The sequence below is a fragment of the Lampetra planeri genome, chromosome 46 (assembly GCF_965212315.1).
Source record: "Lampetra planeri chromosome 46, kcLamPlan1.2.h2, whole genome shotgun sequence".
NCBI classification, from domain to species: domain Eukaryota; kingdom Metazoa; phylum Chordata; class Hyperoartia; order Petromyzontiformes; family Petromyzontidae; genus Lampetra; species Lampetra planeri.
In genome coordinates this window covers 153,759-173,089 of record NC_136152.1, presented here as the reverse complement: position 1 = coordinate 173,089, position 19,331 = coordinate 153,759, and the positions used below count along the sequence as shown (strand labels likewise).

Sequence of the window (19,331 nt, the reverse complement as noted above, 5' to 3'; positions counted from 1 at the left end):
CAGCGCAGTGTGCTAACCAATGCGCCACCACTCCCCTCAGACAGCACACCGATACAAACAATCTTTACGAATGTTAATCGCAACAGTACAATGAAAACAAGCGACATTTCAATCAATGGTCATTATAGCAATGTTTATTAGTCAAAGTGGGAGTAAAGAGTATTAAAATTAAACAATATTGGCATTTAAAACTGACCAACAATGAACCAAAATACATTTAATACAAACGTTTCCTCGTTAACACGTGATTATAAAGTCCCACGTTTATTCATTTTTAATGTTCACAAGTCCATCAAACATTGTGGCCTCATGCATAAAACACAGTAAGTGCAATTCCCCCTCAGTTTAGCTACTAAACCAGTTAAAGATGTCAATCAAAGCAAGGATTGGGGGAAAAGTATGGCCTGTTGTCGAGATGCAACCAATTTCATACCGCCCGTGACCACAATCCCAGTAAAACAATGGAACGGTGGACCAAAGACACCTTCAGATTCAAAACGGCACGCACACATTGTTTATCCATCACTGCAAACACCTTTGCAGCAACTAATTGGGTGCCCAAGGCAAAAACGTTATCAAGCTCCTGCCAGCACTGTCTATAATGTTTGGCGAGGTAACCTCTTGCCTCTCAACATTAAATATACACAGTCCTCGCATAATCTAACTTCAGTATCGACTAATGTGTGGTTACTCACGAAAGGGATTTGAAGGTCCGAACAGCCCTCAGTAAATCAAAGGTTAGCCACCCATGACTTAAGTGTTTTATGCAAGTGGCCAATGAGCTCTGTTACTGTCACAAGTTTCTCTACGAATGACCGTTCCCACTGTCCATCTCGTGTCCATCTCGTGTCCATCTCTTGTTAAATGGACATTGGAGGATGTACGACACCAAAAAATGGCATCGCACGGTGGGACCCTGCAAAGCTTATAAAGATCTGATGAGTCAAAAATATATACATTTACGCAGACATTTGTTAACTTTTGCACCATCACTCGTTGTCAAGGGGATTTTACACACACCTGTGACATCAACTTTACAAAGAGTAGACTTACATTATGCCTGTGTTGTAGCATAAAAGACACAAGTTTTACCTTAAACCCAAAATAATAAGGCAACTACTGCTAGGTTGCTAGAGTTACCAAGAGCCATCAACAGATGGGAACACAGTAACGCCAGCAACTGTAAGGCACAATTTATTTTTCTGCCACTGCCCTCTGCTGCCCACCACATGACCCATGCAGCCTATAACACGTCCTGCGGTGACCCATTCAAGCACTATCCAAGGTGGACGCTGCTTGGCTTTTGGAGGTCAGACGAGTGGTTCGGAAGCATGCTCACTCGACAAACAGGATCCACACGTTTAGAAATAATACTTCTGAATATGTGCTGTTAGGAGTCGGCAGGCGACAATTCGTATCTATGATATGAATTATAACGACCTGGGGGTCACAATTCGATTCAAGAATAATTTCCTTTAACTTGTCAACGTTGCATCGTCGGTCTCATTTATTCTACAGTCAACTCTCGAATATCCGGGGTTGTCGGGCAAAATGGGTGGCCCCAGATAATACAAAAACCGCGGATAGCACAAGATGCGTGTAAATTAGGCTGTGAAAACATGTTATATTGCTTACCTATGTATAAAGGTTGTGGCGGCGGGGGGGGGGGGGGTAATACATCAATGTAGAATGTTTTAATTGGTTTTATTATCAGTGTACTGACTGACATGTTTGTAGTCGCTCAGGCACTGAGACGCTGACCCCCAATGAGTGAGGAGCAGCTACTATATATGGATGGATGTTGAACTTCTTTCGCACTAATTAAACCACCATGCATACAAAGGTAAGTATAAGCATGATTAATGTACAATCCACATAAATCTGGCCAGATTATCGAGCATTATCTGTAAATAATGCGTTCTGTACAAATTTACTCAATTCATCTATAGCGCAGAATTGGATGTGAGAGTCATGATCAAATTATATTTTATTCTCAAAATCATCACAAGCCTAGTAAACAAGTACAGAACTACGGACACTACCAACTTGAACCATACCCACAAGCTTAACCCTACATCGACCCAACCAAAGCATGGGTAGGGTTGATGTACAACAAATAGCGCACATACAGGCCAAAACTTCTCCTGACCATTACAGCATAACGCAATGTGGCTTTAAATGCATCTATATGTGACCGCGTTGGAAGACGCCGCACAGAAACATGTATTACGTAGAGGCATTCAGCCGCGGGTAAAGAAAAGGAAAGGTCTTGGACCTGTACTTACGTAAAGTCATACAAATAACTATAGAGTTACAGACACGCTTATGCAATACAAGGGTGCATTGTGAATACAACTGCATCTCGAGATACTGTACAGAACGTGGGCATATCGATTTGAGACACTGGCAGTAGGTCATGGGCAGATAAGGTCTGGACATGAAGAGAAGCGGGGTGAGTTGACAGCACCGATCGCTAGGGGAAGCCAGTTCCAGACTTCGTAGGGACATCAGGAGAATCGTACCTCAACAAGCAACACCTGCGAGCGGGTGAGGCTCAAGAGACGGCCTTGTGGCGGTGACATTGATCCGCACCACGAGGTGGCGCAGTGGCGCACAGCAGCAAGCGAGCTGCTGGCGGGGGGGGGCCTTGGGACAGATTCGTCGATCAAACGGCTCTCAATCGACTACAAATTAAAATCGACTACTTTGTTTTCGTGGTCGATTACCCAAGGCTCCTTTAAAAATGGCAGCTTACCAACCAACAGCTTTCTTTTCCGAAGGTGGGAAACCCCGCAAGCCACGGCCAGCGTGACAGGTTTGGTGATGCCCATTGTCATCACCAAGTCCCACACATCACGGGCACAGAGGCGAGACTGTATTTTCCCCACCAATTATTTTTGTGCTATCCGATTAGCTCGAGAAATTTCAACAACAATCGGTAGAGTAATCACTGACTTAAATAAGTCAATAGCCCAGTTCGAGCTGCTGGCTGTGACCAACACTCTTGAGGGGTGGGCGGCAGAGTGGGGGGGGGGGGGGTCGGTGAGAGAGACGTGGTGGAGGGCAGGGAGGGGTGATATATTCATCGTTAGCGACCGCCACTATCGTCAAAAATCTCTATCCGTACAGCCGGTCCAAAGCCTCAATGTGGGATGCACAGAGGCACCTTACTCCTTGAAGTCCAGAAACATCTGGAGCCTTCGCCGGTACTCGGGAGCCACCTGCACGGAGCTGCAAAGGGAGGAAAACAGGTGTTAGAGGTGGTCGTGCTTAGGAACGCCAGTGAAAATGTAGGACGGCAGCTGCTGAAGGGATTAAAACGATGACATCAGAGGTGGAAACAGGAGCAGGTTGGAGTGCTTTTGGAGAAAACTGAAATTAGTGATGAAAAGCAAAGTAGCGATGTGCACAAAGCAGGATGTTTTTTTATTCTACGTGTTTTTTTATTCTACACCTCCGATTAGCGCAGTTCGGTTGGCTATGTACTGTGCAAAATAAGTTCAACATACATGGATTTATTTTACCGTCGATTACTTTGATAAAAAACATGGATATTGCCGAAGGAAATGGAAAACAAAATCTTAAAAGTGTGCAAAGCATAGACAAGACGCGTGCTTGAAATTACGTGAGATAGAAGGGCAAGACATGAATTAAGAGTGCCAACGCAAGTCAGAGACGTCGTACTGTCCGTCAAGAAAGGTAAGGGGGCATGGGTGGGACGCGTCACGAGAAAGGATGGCGGCTGGCGATGGTGAAGGACGATGGGGGTGGCAGCCAGAAGTGGCAAACACGCTCGAGAGAACATCCACAACAGGAGACAGAGCCATCAAATCAGCTCGTGTGCAGGAGCTAGATGGACTGCTGCATTGTATGTATGTTGAACTTCTTTCAAACCATATGTAGCCAACAGTGCTAATCGGAGGTGCGGGAAAACTGTCCCTAAATATCAAACAATACGTTCCACTGTTTAACACGTAGGCTTTCGCGACCAATATCCATTAGTATTTACTTACGTGATCTCACTCAAAAACCTATATTATGGATAAGTTTATCTGTCCATTTTTTGCTCTTTACTTAAAATTCACTAACTTTCCCCAAGCTTACCCAAACGCCTCTTCCCCCTCCCTTCCCCATCATCAACACCTTCAGCCCCTTTACCAACATCAGTGCCCATTCATCACACTCAGTCGTCATTAACTACTCACTGTCATCATCGTTTATTTCACGCATCATCATACTCATGTACAAACATCCTTTTTGTCAACTCGCCTCATCTCATCACACTTCTGCTGTACAAATAGTTACTTCTTTGTTCAGCGCCTTGATCAAGGCGCTATATAAATTAAAATAAAATAAGATCACAAGACAGTGAGATATGGTAAGGCCTTGGGGAGGTCTGCATCCAGCAGTGGATAGATCATGGCTGATGATGATAATAATAATGACTTAATTCTAGATTTGAAGCTTTCGTGACTGCAAGGATTCATACTCTTAGTTTTTTCGGTAAAGTCACGTAGGTAAAAAATGTGACTTTACCGAAAAAACTAAGAATAATAATGGCTGCAACAATTGAGGGCACACACCAAAAGTTATTAGTGGATCGATCATGGCTGATGTTGAATGCTACACATGAGCGCACACCAGGTTATTGGTGGCTAAATCAAGCCTGAGGACGATGACGATAACAACACAGGAGGGCACGCCAAGTTGTTGGTCTCACTTGAGGTGCTCGCCGAAGGTGGATGCGACGCGGTAGACCGCCGTCTTCAGAGCAGCGCGCAGAGCGAAGCGCAGGTTCTTGTGCGATGAGTCCACCAGGCTGTGCGCCTGTCGTGCCGGGCGGTTCGGCGCTTGCGGCAGCTTGAAATGACGGTCAACGGCCTGCGGGCGGGGGGGGTCAGGACACGAGAGGTGAGGTCACGGGCAGAACGGAGGATCCAGCTTTTAAAGTTTCTCGCGCAGCTTTCGAGTGTGCGCAGGCGGTGCAACTGCACAGAGGCCCATGGACTGGAGGGACCCTTGGCACGCGACTACAAAGATGTGGAAAGAAAGGTGATGGCCAACACTGGCGAGGGGCCTTAGCAGTGCCAGCTTTATGCAACGTAGGCACGGCAGGTATTTGCCAAGGGCGGTGGCAGATTGCTGGGACGAGGGAGGGGCGGCAATGTGAAGTTCTGAATTCCAGTGGCTGCGATTGGTGGGTACGTGTCGTCACATGACCTGCTCACCTGCTGACAAGACACCTCAGCGTATAAATATAAATAAGACAAAATTCTCAAGATGTTGAACTGAAACAGGGGAGTAGAGTGAGATGACAGGGGAGAGGTGGGAGAGCACGTGGATAGGAGTATATTGAGTTGAGAGGGGATTGGTAGAAATTGGCAAGTCCATGGAGGATCTTGAAGACCGCAATAGTGATTGTCAAATTTAATTTTTTTTAAATGTTGTGTGATCATAAAGTCCATCCGGCATTGCATTGGGGGCCAAGGGAGTGATCGGGAGTATGGGGGGGTGACATGGTGATGTCACACATGCCATTAACAAACTGGTGAAATGCGATTCACTGACAGGGATTTGCTTCGATGGATGAATTGTGGGGTGCGACTCACATCTTGCAGGGCCAGCATGGCATTCAGGATCTCCGACAGTCGCGTCTGCACCACCCCAAACCTGTCCTCGGTGATCGACGCAGCCACCAGATGTGAGAGAGCTTTATCGTCAAACACACAGACACATATACGCACACACATATATATATACAAAGATCACCCATATAGCCTAAACAGATTGTTGGGGCAAGTGCTGTTTGTGAGCACCGATGAAGGCCGGCACGGCACAAGAGGGGGTGGGTGGCCAACACCACGCCTGGCCGCCTCTGTCTCCCTGGTGGCAATGGCTACACACCGCACCAGGTACTCATTTGAGGCTGAGTCGACCTAGGGGATGCCCAGGACCGGTTCAGATAATCGTCACTGGTATTGGCCGTGAACGGGAATCGAACCTGGGTCGCCGGGTTCATAGCGCAGTGCGCTAACCGCTACCGCTCCCCACACAATGACAGAGATCTCACTTGTAGCCAAGAGTTCTTAGCGAGCACCGATGAAGGCCGCACCACCACACACGGTCAGGTGATGTGATCATTACCATGCCTGGCTACCTTTGTCCCTCCAGTTCTGATGTTTACACATAGCAGCAGGTACTCGTGTAAGGCTGATTCAACCGAGAAGAGTCCAGGATCTGCCATTGATGTTATCCAGAGTTGAAGTTATCACTGAATATTTTCCAGATCGCTGGTAGACCAATATGGGTTTAAGGTTATTTTACTTGTCACACATGGATGACGATCTAGCCAGTTGCCCTGCTATTCCCAAGGGAGATCCGTGGTGGTGCTTGAGCACAACAACAAAAACTAAAAGATTAATATAAAGGCCTTAAACGTAGGTGGCGCATGACTACTAGCCGCAGGAATATCGAGGGGGTAAACTGGATGTGGTGCAACGAGTGTGGAGCTATTTTCATGGTCCCTACCAGACTAGATTAGGTCACACGTGACTGAGCCACAGCCAGTACTTAATGTGGCAAGCAGGGTGCGAAAATAATTTTCGGCTCGCCAGACACGGAGAGGCCGCACTTGAAAATTAAAACTTTATGGTTATCCATGGCAGGGAATCGAACCCAGGTCGCCGAGACCGTAACGCAGAGCACAAGCCGCGTACGGTTCCACATCATGCACTTGTGTGCGGCGCTGCACGGCACAACACACACTGTACGGCAAAACTGTTGAGACAATGTGCCATTGTTGGCTGCGTAGACTGCCAAAGAAAACACTCCTGTGGTTCGTGCCGTCATTCATTTGAAAAGCCAACTACAATGCGCAATATTAATTTCCAGGCCTCGGTTAGTTTTTTCACGAGCTTTAGCAGTGATTACAACGTACCACTTGTTTCCCGAGACAACACGGGAAGGGAGCACGATTTAGTTACGGCATAAAAGTCAAAGGTGCAGCCCTGCATTTGCTCGCTTACGCCACTGCTGGGCGAAGAACCACCACTGGAAGAAACTCTCGAGAGGGTGTTTGGCCTAATTATTGACAGTGACCAGACATCTTGGAAGAGGTGGGTGTGCTCACACTTTACTCCACCACGTCAAGGAGCATTTTTCATCAAGGAGTATAGTCCATCACGCTAACTCCGGTCATCCTCGCAGCAGCAAGGGCTTTCGGCTAGCCATCGAACAATGACGGTCACTGCATCGCGTGCTTTCATATGCGCCTCTGCGGCCGTCTGGAACACTCTTCCTTCCGATATTCGGAGGCCACTGGAGTTATTTTAAATCAAGATTGAAAACTCGTTTCTTAAAAAACTAGTTGTCATGTTTCGTTTGTTGTCCCCCCCTCCACACCTCTCATTAGCATAGTTGGCGATGTACGGTGTGAAAGAAGTTCAACGTACATACCACACGTGATCTGCTGATCCACGAACTGTGGTGGTACCTTATTTATACTTGATAGGTGGAGAGATCTGGGGGGTTTGGGGGAAGAATCTAAGAAACTTGCACCATCGTTTCAACTGCAGCGCTTGGAGATGTATTCGAACGGGCCAACTGTGTGACTTGCAACTCTAGCGTGCTAACCGTGACACCACAGCAGCGTCTGCACTCACAGAATAACCATCTCAAATCTTATCCGTATTAGTTACTTCCACCGACGCACGCTATTAAAACTAACCTGAAACTTTCAATTTTATTTTACCAGGCAAGGCCCACTCAACTATATTGCTATTTTTCAGAAGATACATTCTCTTCTTATTCCGTATGGCTGCTGATGTAGATGCAGAGCAACAACTACAATTTCACATTCAAGTGGTCAAGCCAGACAACCGCATCAGGAGCAGCAGAGAGTGTCATCTCTGTGATGCCTCCTTTGTATTTGTTGATTGGGGCATTGCGTCGTTATACGTTGTACGGTCTGTTCTGGATGGCCACAGTCACACAGTACTGGAGAGTTTTTAATTTTCCATTCCTGCATCATCAGGTATCCCGCATCTACTGCCATGGTTTGTGCAGTGGATGTGATTTAGGGTGGATCACGAGCAGCTTTGTGGAAGATCAAGCTCACAAATTATAGGCTTATCACGTGGAAATTTCTAAACAGCCGAATACTCTAAAACACGCTCGAGCGACAGATGTGTGAAGGATGTGTACAAAGTCGCGAGGCTTTGGTACCATTGATGTTGTTCTTCACAATAATATATACCGTACAGGCCATTTGACAATCCCAGTGACGGATAAAGGCCTCACCATCGCCGTGTCTGTCATGGGACTTTATTGACCATACTTCACCGCGCTGGTAAGTGTGGGTATGTGAAGAGTTTCCTGAGGACCGGTTCAGGTTATCATTTTGCCACCATCGTTTTCCGTGACTGGGATTCGAACTCGGGTTGCCGGGTTCATAGCAGCGCGCAAGATTCTGCGCCACCGCTCCACCCATGTTGCTGTTGTGGTTTCACCTTTGTACCCCCTGCCTAGATGTGCGCATATGTGTTACAATAACGCCCTCCCAACCACCCACGTGCGATTGGGCTCGGTGCTTCGAAACGCTCCAAGCAAAATGTGGCTCAGTCTGCCAAGGGGGATCAAAATGGCCGTGTCGGAGTATTCTGCCAACGCCAAAATCTTGGGTTCCATCCCAGGATTCAACTTCCCCGTTATTAAACCAAGGTGTTACGTGTCACGTGCAGATGCTCTCAGCTCGGCCACCAACGGTGGTACAAATAACCCATAGTGCATTAAACGCGGCATCTCGCTCAACTTCTACTTGTAATTCTACCTCGTCAACTAGCCATGATTATCATCAGCCATGACCAACCCACTGCTGGATGAAGGCGTTCCTAATCCGTTGCAGTACCGTGCGGTTCCACGATGCGACAATCCATCCAGAACCTGCACACAAGCCGCTGTCATTGTTCCATCTCCACAACGGATGTCCTTTTGGGCATGTTCCCTCTCTTTGGCTGCCACTCAGTTATTAATAATTCATCAAAAATAAATACAACCATAAGACAGCCTCGAGTCTGTTTTACAGGCTGCGGAGCTACGTGGTGGGCAGCAGGGGGCAGTGTGGCAAAATCGACCATTGCACTCGACTTCTATGCTCCCACATCTACACTGCATGACTTTGTGAACCTTCACTGGCCGGCGTGGGGAGACAGTCTAAACAACCCCGACGAAGTGGACCAGCAGCGGACGGACAAAGGGGCTGTATGCAGACACGCGTGCAGAATGAACCATCTGCAACGCGACGCAACTGCATTTAGATGATTGGAAACAAAAGAAAAAATACGCGCCAAGCGATTGCGTGTGTGCCCCGTGAGTATCGCGAGCGCAGTGGGGGGGGGGGGGTGTAGGGGAGTGTGGTGGAGGAACGACGCGGGGGGATGGGGGGCGGGCTGGTTTCGTACCCTCCAGCGCCCAGATGTGCGCCTGACAGTCGGCAAACAGCGCTTGGCTCGACGACTCCGGCAGCTGACGCACGAGAAGCGGAGAACAAAAACAAACGAGTTAGGAACCTCGCGCACACGCCGAGATGTTGCGCAACGCTTCCTGTAACACTTTCCAACATGCGGTTGTCTTCGGAAGTATTTAATTAGCGGAACGGGAGCCAACGGGTTAGCTGTCCGGGCAGAATGCATTACTGTGCAATTTTTGTTTTGTGCTGCGGATTACGTAAGTAAGTTTTGGGCAGCCCTATGATGTATTTGGCCGGTTTTTGGCGGATTGGCAATGGGCTGGACACCTACGACATCCATGCGGTGACGTTCTACTGAAGCACAACGACGGACACTGACTGTGACATTCCAGTCCAAGCGCACGTTAAGGAAGCTTCAAACTCGCGTCGGAGGCATACCAGCAGCTCAGCGGAGGGTCGCCAGATTGCCAACAATGATCCTCAAATAAACCTTACCTTGTGCACGAAATATGACACTGGCCAAACTTTGATGATGTAGTTCTTGACCTGACAAAAGACAAAACGGTAATAAAACAAACGTCACAATATTATCAGCAGAAACTGTCAGTAAAAAAACAGTGGTTGTTCACTCATTGTGTTTTGCAAATTCGAGTTCTTGTGATTAGCCACTTTGCAGCCGTTTGTGTTTACCAATCATCTGGCACGCTCAATAACTTGTGTTGGGATTACTGGTAAAATATTGAGTTGCGCTGTAATGGGATGTGATACATTTATGCACTTCTTTCGCACAACATACATACATTACATTCATCGTTGTGAGCATCTTGGCCACACTGAAAAGGTTCAAGAGGGGGAATATTTTGGAACTTGGGCAGAAAAGTTGTGCGTCTGTCACTGCAAGGGCCTCTTGCAGAAACTACGGTGACTGAGGTGCATGTGTCAATGTGTGGCCCTGTTCGGCCCTGAGTAGGGAAAAGATTCCTCACCCCTGCTTTAAAGTCTCTTTTCCCATGAATGAAGCTTTCAATTTCCAACTTATATCCGACAGACCCGAGAGGTTGAGCTCAAAGATAATAGCGGGCGACATTTTAATTTCAAACCAAAGACAACAAACGCGTTAAGTATTCACACAATGGTCACCTGATCCCACTTTTGTCCCAGCCAATCAGGAGCTGCGGTGTTCTGCTGGGGCGGCGACTGAGGCGGCAGCGGCGGCGTCGCCAACAGAGACGACACTAAAAGCGTGAAACAGCACGGGCCAGGGGGCGGACAGCGCACCACATGAGCAACACGGCATTCACGTGACTTCGTCCCCACCTTCATCATCAGCCATCCCTGATGGGGGGGGACGAAAAAAAGTTAATCCGCGATGCGTCAATTGGCGCGAGGATGCATCCATTCCATCGCATCCATTCGTACTTCCGAATAGCATGGTTGGCTACATGCTGTTGGGACCATGCCCTAGCAGTGCCCGTGTGCGCGTACGTGTCCTGACTTCATCAAGGAGCATAAACCATCACGTGAACTCCTCGCAGTAGCAGCGGCTTTTAGCCAGCCATAAAACAAAGACAGTCATTGCATTGGGCGCTTTCAGACACGCTTCCACCGCCGTCTGGAATGCTCTTCCTTTTGATGTTAGGAAGCCACTGGGGCTAGCCACTTGTACATTATCTATATTGAAAACTCATTTATTTCTAACACCTTCGGTGTTAGTTTGTTCTCCTTCCCCTGCACCTCCAATTAATACGGTTAGCTATGTATGGTGCGAAAGAAGTGCATCATACATGCATAAATCTATTCTTAAGGCTCGTGATACGGGTATTGAACAAAATGAGCAAGTATATTTGTTTTCTGATGTACACATTAGGGCGTTTGCCGAATTTCTCATTTTAAGTGTTTTGTTTCGTCACATCACGAAACGTCAAGCGTTGAGAACTGTCCCATCAATGGATGGTCACATGACGGTCACGAGGCTTCCTAAACGGCGTCAAACCACGACCACGGCGAACCATCGCACAAACGTCTCACCCCACCACAAACCGTCGCACCGCGGCTCGTCCCACGCCCACTGTTCACCGGGCGACGTGGACGACCACAGCCGGGGACCGCGGCGCATGAGGTGGGGACTCTGCACCGCGCCGTGCCAGGGCGAGCCCAGATCCAGCTGCGGCCTGAGCGGCAACTCCATCACCGCTCCTACTTGACCGGCGCCACCCAAGTCCGGCGTGAACGGCGGGCTTGGCGGGAGGCGCAGGTCGGCTGGAGTGGAGGGGGCTGGGCCGAGCCTCCCCGCGACGCTCGGGGTCGGCGGCAGTGGCTGCACCAGGGGGCGCATCCTGGCGGCGTGCGGCATGTGCAGCGGTGTGCAGCCTGCGGTGGGAGGAAACCGTCGGTAGGTCGGTGGGCGAGGGGCACCGGTAACGATCACGCGATCGCACTAAAAGAAAGTCCTTCGCTGTACCCTGGCTCGCCAGGAGAAGGCTGTGCGGCAAAGGGTGGATTCCATCTCTTCCGTATGTATGGGATAACGCTCCAGGACGTTTGCTACATTACGGGAGCACCATTTTAAACGCGAGCATTGTTGTTGCTGTTTGTTGTTGTAGGGTACCGGGAAGGCAGGCTTGGTTGGCAGCATCTGGGCCCGGGAGGCCGCCCTTGGACAGCTGGTTGGTGGGCAGATCCTGGCGGGCGACGAGACGGTGGGCGAGCTCGGTGAGCAGCGAGAGGCACGTGGAGCTCACCATCGTCCACGTGTGTGGGCGACCACCTGCGTCGCACGAGAGTTGGGGAAAAAGAGGGTCATGTGACCTGCCCAGGTGATTGATCATCTGCTCACTCACACACTCGCTCATTAATTAATTCTGCTATTCGCCAATCCATTATAAACTAAACTATTTTAGTTTTACCAGGTAAGGCCCACTAGCTATATAGTTATTTTTCAGAGGTGACCTGGCCACAAATAGTAGCTCAATGAAGTGGCTTACCTTGTGTAAATTTAAAGCAGCCAAATACTCAAAACGCATATTTCTAAATGTGGAGGGAAAAACCGGAGCACTAGGAAAAAAAAACACGTGACCACAGGCAGAATATGCAAACTCCAAATATACAGGCGTCAGGGTCGGGATCGAACCCACGACCTCTTGTATATCAGGCGAGGTAGTTCACATCTCGCCACCGCTGCGGGGCCATTCAATCACTCAACAACAGATTCACACATGACCCTTCTCACCTGCTCATTCAACCGCCCTCTCGGTTAATAATCTTCTCACCCACACAAGCTCACTCAATAACTACCTCCCAAATGTATTTTCTCTCGCTCAGTCATTCACCTATTCAGTCGATCATTAGCTTACCCACACAATCACTCATTTAGCTATTAATTCTACCACGCGTGAGCACCCTCACTCACACATTCACTAGGTTTATCACTCATTCAACTGTTCACTCATTCACTCTCACTGCATCACACTTGAACCCTCCCATCTCCTCACTCACCTACCCACAAGACCAACCGTTCGCAATCACACACCTCTTGTCACTCACCAATCTCTTCTCGCGCACTCACCCGCTAGAGCCAGGAGCTAACCAAGTCACTCAGCTTCCACTAGCAGTGGGAGTGGTGAGGGTAGGTGCTGTGAAACACTCACCAGGCTGGCTTAGACTGAATATCTGCTGGCGTCGACCGGGAGAATATTGGGCCAGAATGGACAAGTCCTGCAGAGCCAGATGCTGTAAAACAACAATTATTAAGATGTATATAGCATCCATAATACAGGTTTTTTGGGTTAGATCGTGTAAATATATAAATGTGTCGTTAAAACCCGCCTCCACCCAACACAGCCAATTAATTAGTAAGGTTTGTAATGTAAACAGAACATGCCAATTCGTTACTAGTACCGCACACTGATGTGGAGAGCAAAGCCACAACATTTATAATTTGAGTGCGACGTTTCGCCAGTAATTACAACTAGCCTCGTCAGGCGACAGCCAGATAGAAAGCCTACGTGTTAAAATTATGTATATAACATCTATACAGACCTTGATGCAATTCATATTTTCATCGAATTTGTATCCACAATTTCATCCCAACTGTGCCATCGTTAGGTGTCACGTCAAGAGACAAAGAATCCATTTGAAACTCCCACAAAGCACTGCGAACCCTCGTGACAGCGGATGTCAAGGAACTACCTTTTTGAGATTGGCCTCTGGTCACACGCAGGAATGGGCGGCACTTTCCCACCCATCCCGCAGCAGAGAGTAATGTTTTTCGCCTGACAGCGATAATATAACCAATAATTCTCCGAGCTGCAATTTAGCTAAAAACAATTACGGACGCTAAATGTATGCGATCGTTTTTTTGTGTGTGCAGTCATTGGTCACCTGGCTGAGACCATAAACTCACAACGCTTAAGAACCCGGTTTAATGTGCATCAAGCACGAATGGTGTCACAACCCTCTTCTCGCCTCTCCCCCCCCACCCACACCCCGTCCCTCCCGGTGGTATGGCCCAGGCGAGAGTGCTGTAGATTGGCGGGGCCGGTTCACCTTCACAATGGACGGGGGGTTGGAGGCAAGGACAGCAGGCAGACACATCTCCGCCTCCTCTGGGAAGCTGCTTTCCACAAAGAAGACGTGGGGCTGTGGCACAGGGGAGGCACGGTGGGGGTAACAAGTGGAGATGTATGTACGCATGTATGTTGGAACTTATTTCGCACCATACATAGCCAGCCGTGATAATCGAAGGTGCGGGGGAACGACAGCAGACTAAACACAAAAAGCAGTTCTCAAGAAATTAGTTTTCAATCTAAATTATTTAAAAGTGCATAGCTCCAGTGCCTTCTTAATATCGGAAGAGCATTCCAAACGGCCGCAGAAGCACATCTGAAAGCACGCGATGCAGTGAGGTTCGTCAAGGTCAATAGGTCATCTTGGCCAGTGTTGTTGAAGCGCTGCACCACCGTCTTTGTTCCATGGCCAGCCAAAAGGCGCCGCTGCGAGGACGACCGGAGTTCGTGTGGCGATGGTTTATGCTTCTTGACGAGTTCAGGACACTGCTGGAACATGGCCGAGCTGTGGCGCTATCGCCGCTCGTTGCAGAGGTTCGTGTTCTCGAAGCCTGCGGGCCACCCTGGTTAATACTGCGGTTGTGTATTAACGGTAAAAAAATACATAAGCCATCTGCTTCACAGCAGATGTAAAAATGTATTGTGGCGTCAATTTACGGTCTAAATTTGCCGAATTTGAAAAATTACTCCGAAATTTGGTCATTTGGAAACAGAATAGCGATCATTGCCCTCAACTGCAAAAAAAGTGATTAGGGCCCCCTCCTGAAAACAGTAATGAGACTCACGGTCAGTGAGGCTGTCTTGGGTAAAAGGCATTCTGAATAATAATTGTCATATTCTATAAAAGTGAACACATTCGAACGTTCCACATGTCCTCACACATGTGTCGGGACAGCCCGGCGCACACGGACAAGGTGTGCGTCTACAATATGACAGCTGCTTTGCGTGTCGAAGTCTTCTCCTGCCAGAAGCAGTTCCACGATCATGGCACCTCGGTGGCGAGCAGCGGAGCAAAAGGTGATGACGAGCGGAGCAAAGGGGCTCACCTCGGTGGAGAAGATCCGCAGCAGGGCCCAGGACAGGTACCAGGTGAGCAGCAGGAAGGCCCCGGCCAGCCACGTCTCGTACAGCAGGGGCACGTCCAGCAAGCCGCTCACAGAGTCCAGCCTCGACACCGAACTGTCGACAAACACAAAGATCCCACCCTGTAACCTACATACACCGCTGGGCCAAAAGTGCTGTTAGCGAGTACCTTTGAAGGCCGGCATGGTGCACGAGGGGCTGGTGTGGCCGGAAACCACACCACTGGCACCCTTTGTCTCCCCAGTACTCGTGTTTGCATGGCACACCGTGTAGGTTCGGATATTCCTCACTAATGTTAACCATGAGTGGGAAACGAACTTAAGTTGTCAGGTTTGTAGTGCAGCGCGCGAACCACAGTACTGTGCTACCGCTCCGCAACAACAACCGGCATGGCGCTTGTTCCAGTATGTGCACATAAAGGCTACGTGAAGTGGCAGGAGGTCACGGGACAGACGCAGGTGCCATGGGTTGACTAAGACGACTGGCAGATGCACCACCTGTGCGCCCCCTACTGTGCCACATACACACAGCCCACTCCCCGAGTGCAGCATTGATTCGACACCTACCCACACACGCAGCCACACACAACACGCACGCCCACTACGCACCCATATAAGCATTCACAAGCACAAACGCATGTGCGCGTACTCAAGCACACAAGATAAAAATTATCACGTGTTCGAAGCATGGGGCTTGACATGTGGTTTGATTACCATCAATCACAGCCACCAGTTTATCCGGGTTCCATTCACTCAATCGGTCACTCACTCGCCACCCGTCACACACAGGAATTGTGTTTGCTCACTCACTCAATCATCCACTCAGGCTCCCAAACAACAATTCAATAACTTGATCGATCACTCACCCACCCAGCCAATCACTCTCCCAGCCACTCCCTTCTCACCTCTACAAAGTCAGTTACTCACTGGCTTGCGAGCTTGCTCAATCACCCTTTCATACACCCAGCCATTCACTTTCTCACTCACGTACTCACCCTGTTATCTACCCAGGCATTCATGCACTCACTCTCCCTCCCTCCGACCTAAGTCATGGGCTCACTCACTCGCCAACTCACCTACCCACTCGTTCAGAATCACTCGAGAAGTCAGGACATCTCTCACCTGTCCAGGTGGAGGTCAAATGCTGCCATAACCCACTCTCGCGGCCACTTGCCTAGAAAAAAACAAACACGAACAGCGGTTGGCGTTTTGTACAACTTAGAAGCAACTGGTGATTTTAATTGACCAATTTAGCCCGGCTATCTGAACCTTCAATTATCACTCCCTCTGACATGTGCATTTTCACGGGGTAGTGCAGTCTCTTCCAATCCAAATACCGACCAGATTCATGCCTGCTTAGCTTCCGAGATCTGATGGGATCGGACACTTTCAAGACAATTTGGCTGGAGACAAAACAAAGACCTAAAGCCAATGACAGGCAATGATGACCTCTTGACCTTGATCATCCTCACTACATCGCGCGCTTTCAGATGCGCTTCTGTGGCCGTCTGGAACGCTCTTCCTTCCGATTTTAGGAAGTTACTGAAGCTATGCACGATTAAATAATCTTGATTGAAAACTAATTTCTTTAGAAGTGCTTTTTGTGCTAGTTTGTTGAACTTCCCCCGCACCTGTGATTAGCACGGTTGGCTACATAGGGTGCAAAATAAGTTCAACATATGTACATACAATAGTTACAGGAAGGGTATTTTTAACTGACGAATGCCATGTGCAGTGGCTTAGCAATTAATCATAATATTGAATTATAGTGGAGGAATCCGATGAGCAATAAAGCTCTTTATCACAAATGTCCAGTAGCTGAGGGCTGTGCGGGCAGCGCGACTGCACCAGGGCCTAGGGCCGGAGAGGGCCAGGTGGCGGTCTACGAAGACGTTGGTGGGAGTTGGGGGTAAATTGGTCAGAACGTGGAGGTCCTCGTTCTTATTGAACTCCTGGACTCCTTACACTAGGGCCCAGAGGTCGCAAACGGGTTTTGATTCCTTACCCGTACCCGGCCGCACCAGGGTCGCAAATGGGTACCCGTACCCGGCCGGGTATGGGTACCTTACCCGAAATGAGTGACAAACAGTTACTCACCAGTGACTCACGGTCTACCCGTACCCGGCCGCACCAGGGTCGCAAACGGCTACCCGTACCCGTACCCGGCCGGGTACGGGTAGCCGGGTATCGGGTAGGGTACGGGTATCGGGTACCCGGTTGTGACCTCTGCCAGGGCCCTATGCCAACCACGCTGCGCCACTCGCCACACTCCGCCGTGTACTCCCGCCGTACCAAGCAGGAAGTAGAGAAGGCAGTAGTAGCGCAGCAGCCGCAGGGACTGGGCGCCACTGTGGGTTAGAATGCGTGGCAGCAGTGCTCGGAATCGCCGGTACTTGTACATCTGCGGGATGGCGAAGCAAGGGTGGTGGGGAGGTGGACGGATAGGGGGGGGCGGGGTTTGCAATTTTGAACAAGAAGAATACACATAGGGCAAAGAACGCTGGGATGTGATTGGAGCTGATAAGGTGCGTTCGCCATGCTGCAAAAATGGCTCAAACAGCGTAAAGTCTTTAAATGCATACACGGAACACTCACTGGGCTGCCATTACAACTTAGAGCACGTCCGCGTGCTGCAAATACAGTTGCACTAGGATTTGTATCTTTAAAGGCAGGCAGGGAACATTGGGTTTCAACTGCGACTGGGAGTGTGTTTTTCTGCAGCGTGCTGTGAAAAAATTTGCAAGACGGGTTCGCGTATTATAACAAAAACACAAAGAACACCAGGCTGCGATTGCAACCGAGTGTGTGTTCTCCATGCTGCATGCTGCAAAAAATGGCTGCACAGTGGTGGGGGGGGGGGGGGGGTTTGCGTCTTATAACGAGAACACGAGACACGGAACACTGGGCTGCCATTGCAAGCTAACGCGTTCTCCTGCTGCACAAAGGAGCCGGTTAGGCTAAAGGGCTGTACATGAACATTATTATTATTCGACAAAATCTTCCCGCGCCTTTGATTAGCACGGTGGGCTACGTACGGTGTGCGAAAGAAGTTCAACATACATACTAACTTCCACCCGCCCCTCTTCCCCCCCCCCCATATGTATAAGCTCTCACTTCCTCCCCCAACGGAAGACCCCGTCAAGGAGGGCACCGGGCATCCCCCCCCTACCACCTATACACGACCAAGCGGTGAAAGTTCCCCCAAGTTCCCCGCCCCCTCGCTTTTTTTGTCCCCTCCCCCAGAAACCATTGACGCGTTGAACCGGGCTTTGTGTGCTTACCGCAATAAAAACATGAATAAAAAACAACCCATACATCATCATTGCTACTGCAGGCGGAGTGCGCTGGGTGGATGGGTGGGTGCGATGAGGGCCACCTGTATGGCGGGGAACGGGACGTAGTACATGTGGCTGTGGAAGTAGAGGAAGCTGTAGGTGGCGCCCACGAAGCCCCCGAAGAGCAGCACGAAGAGTTGGCGCTCGCTCAGGCACTCGCCAACAGCGCTGCAGCACAAAGACAAAGGTCCTCCATGTAGCCTTAACCGACTGTTGGGGCAAGTGCTGTCAGCGAGCACCTAAGAAGGCTGGAATAGCATCCACGAGGGGGTGGGCGGCCAGCACCACGCCTGGGAGCCTTCGTCTCCCCCAGTGGCGATGTTTACACACTGCTCCAGGTACTCATTTGAGGCTGAGTCAACCAAGGGTAGGCCCAGGACTGGTTCAGATCCTTGTCACTGGTGTTGGCCGTGAGCGAGGATCAAACTTGGGTCACTGGGCACCGTAATGCCAACCACAACACCTACCGCTCCCAATTGCACCACACATGAACATACACACACACACTAGGATGAACACTCACATTAAAGTACACATGAGATGCATACATGCACCACGCATGTATGCACGCACACAAAAAAATTGTGAAGGGGGTGACAGTGATAAAATTAAAAATGACAACTCTACAGGACAAAGGCCTACCCATGCCACGTCGTTCATGGGGGTTGTTTGACCATACTTCACCACGCTGCTAAAGTGCGGATTTATGTAGAAAAAAAAAAGGTTTGACGGTTATGCGCAAACATTACTCTCAGTGTCATGGTGAGCGGGAAAACGCTGGACCAGGGGTCACTTGAAGGGATCTCAGGGGTAGCTCTGTTATATCAACTTCCGTGGTTTGTTCTCAAATAGGGAGGGGGTTGCACTACTCTGCGAGAGGTCT

At 49.4% G+C, this 19,331-nt stretch overlaps 1 protein-coding gene across 1 annotated transcript in view; it reads right to left on the bottom strand.

Annotated features, from left to right (window-relative positions):
• Positions 1–112: 112 nt before the first annotated feature.
• The window catches only part of NDC1 (NDC1 transmembrane nucleoporin), a 29,782-nt gene continuing 10,563 nt past the window's right edge, over positions 113–19,331 (bottom strand). The window contains exons 5-18 of the mRNA XM_078615049.1: positions 18,490–18,616; positions 17,406–17,514; positions 16,236–16,287; positions 15,078–15,210; positions 14,012–14,104; positions 13,114–13,195; positions 12,075–12,233; positions 11,543–11,836; positions 10,607–10,701; positions 9,962–10,012; positions 9,459–9,522; positions 5,610–5,710; positions 4,721–4,881; positions 113–3,231 (exon numbers count right to left, since the gene is read on the bottom strand). Coding sequence (XP_078471175.1) covers positions 3,168–3,231; positions 4,721–4,881; positions 5,610–5,710; positions 9,459–9,522; positions 9,962–10,012; positions 10,607–10,701; positions 11,543–11,836; positions 12,075–12,233; positions 13,114–13,195; positions 14,012–14,104; positions 15,078–15,210; positions 16,236–16,287; positions 17,406–17,514; positions 18,490–18,616 — 1,585 coding nt within the window. The 3' untranslated portion in view covers positions 113–3,167. The remainder of the gene's footprint in view (positions 3,232–4,720; positions 4,882–5,609; positions 5,711–9,458; positions 9,523–9,961; positions 10,013–10,606; positions 10,702–11,542; positions 11,837–12,074; positions 12,234–13,113; positions 13,196–14,011; positions 14,105–15,077; positions 15,211–16,235; positions 16,288–17,405; positions 17,515–18,489; positions 18,617–19,331) is intronic.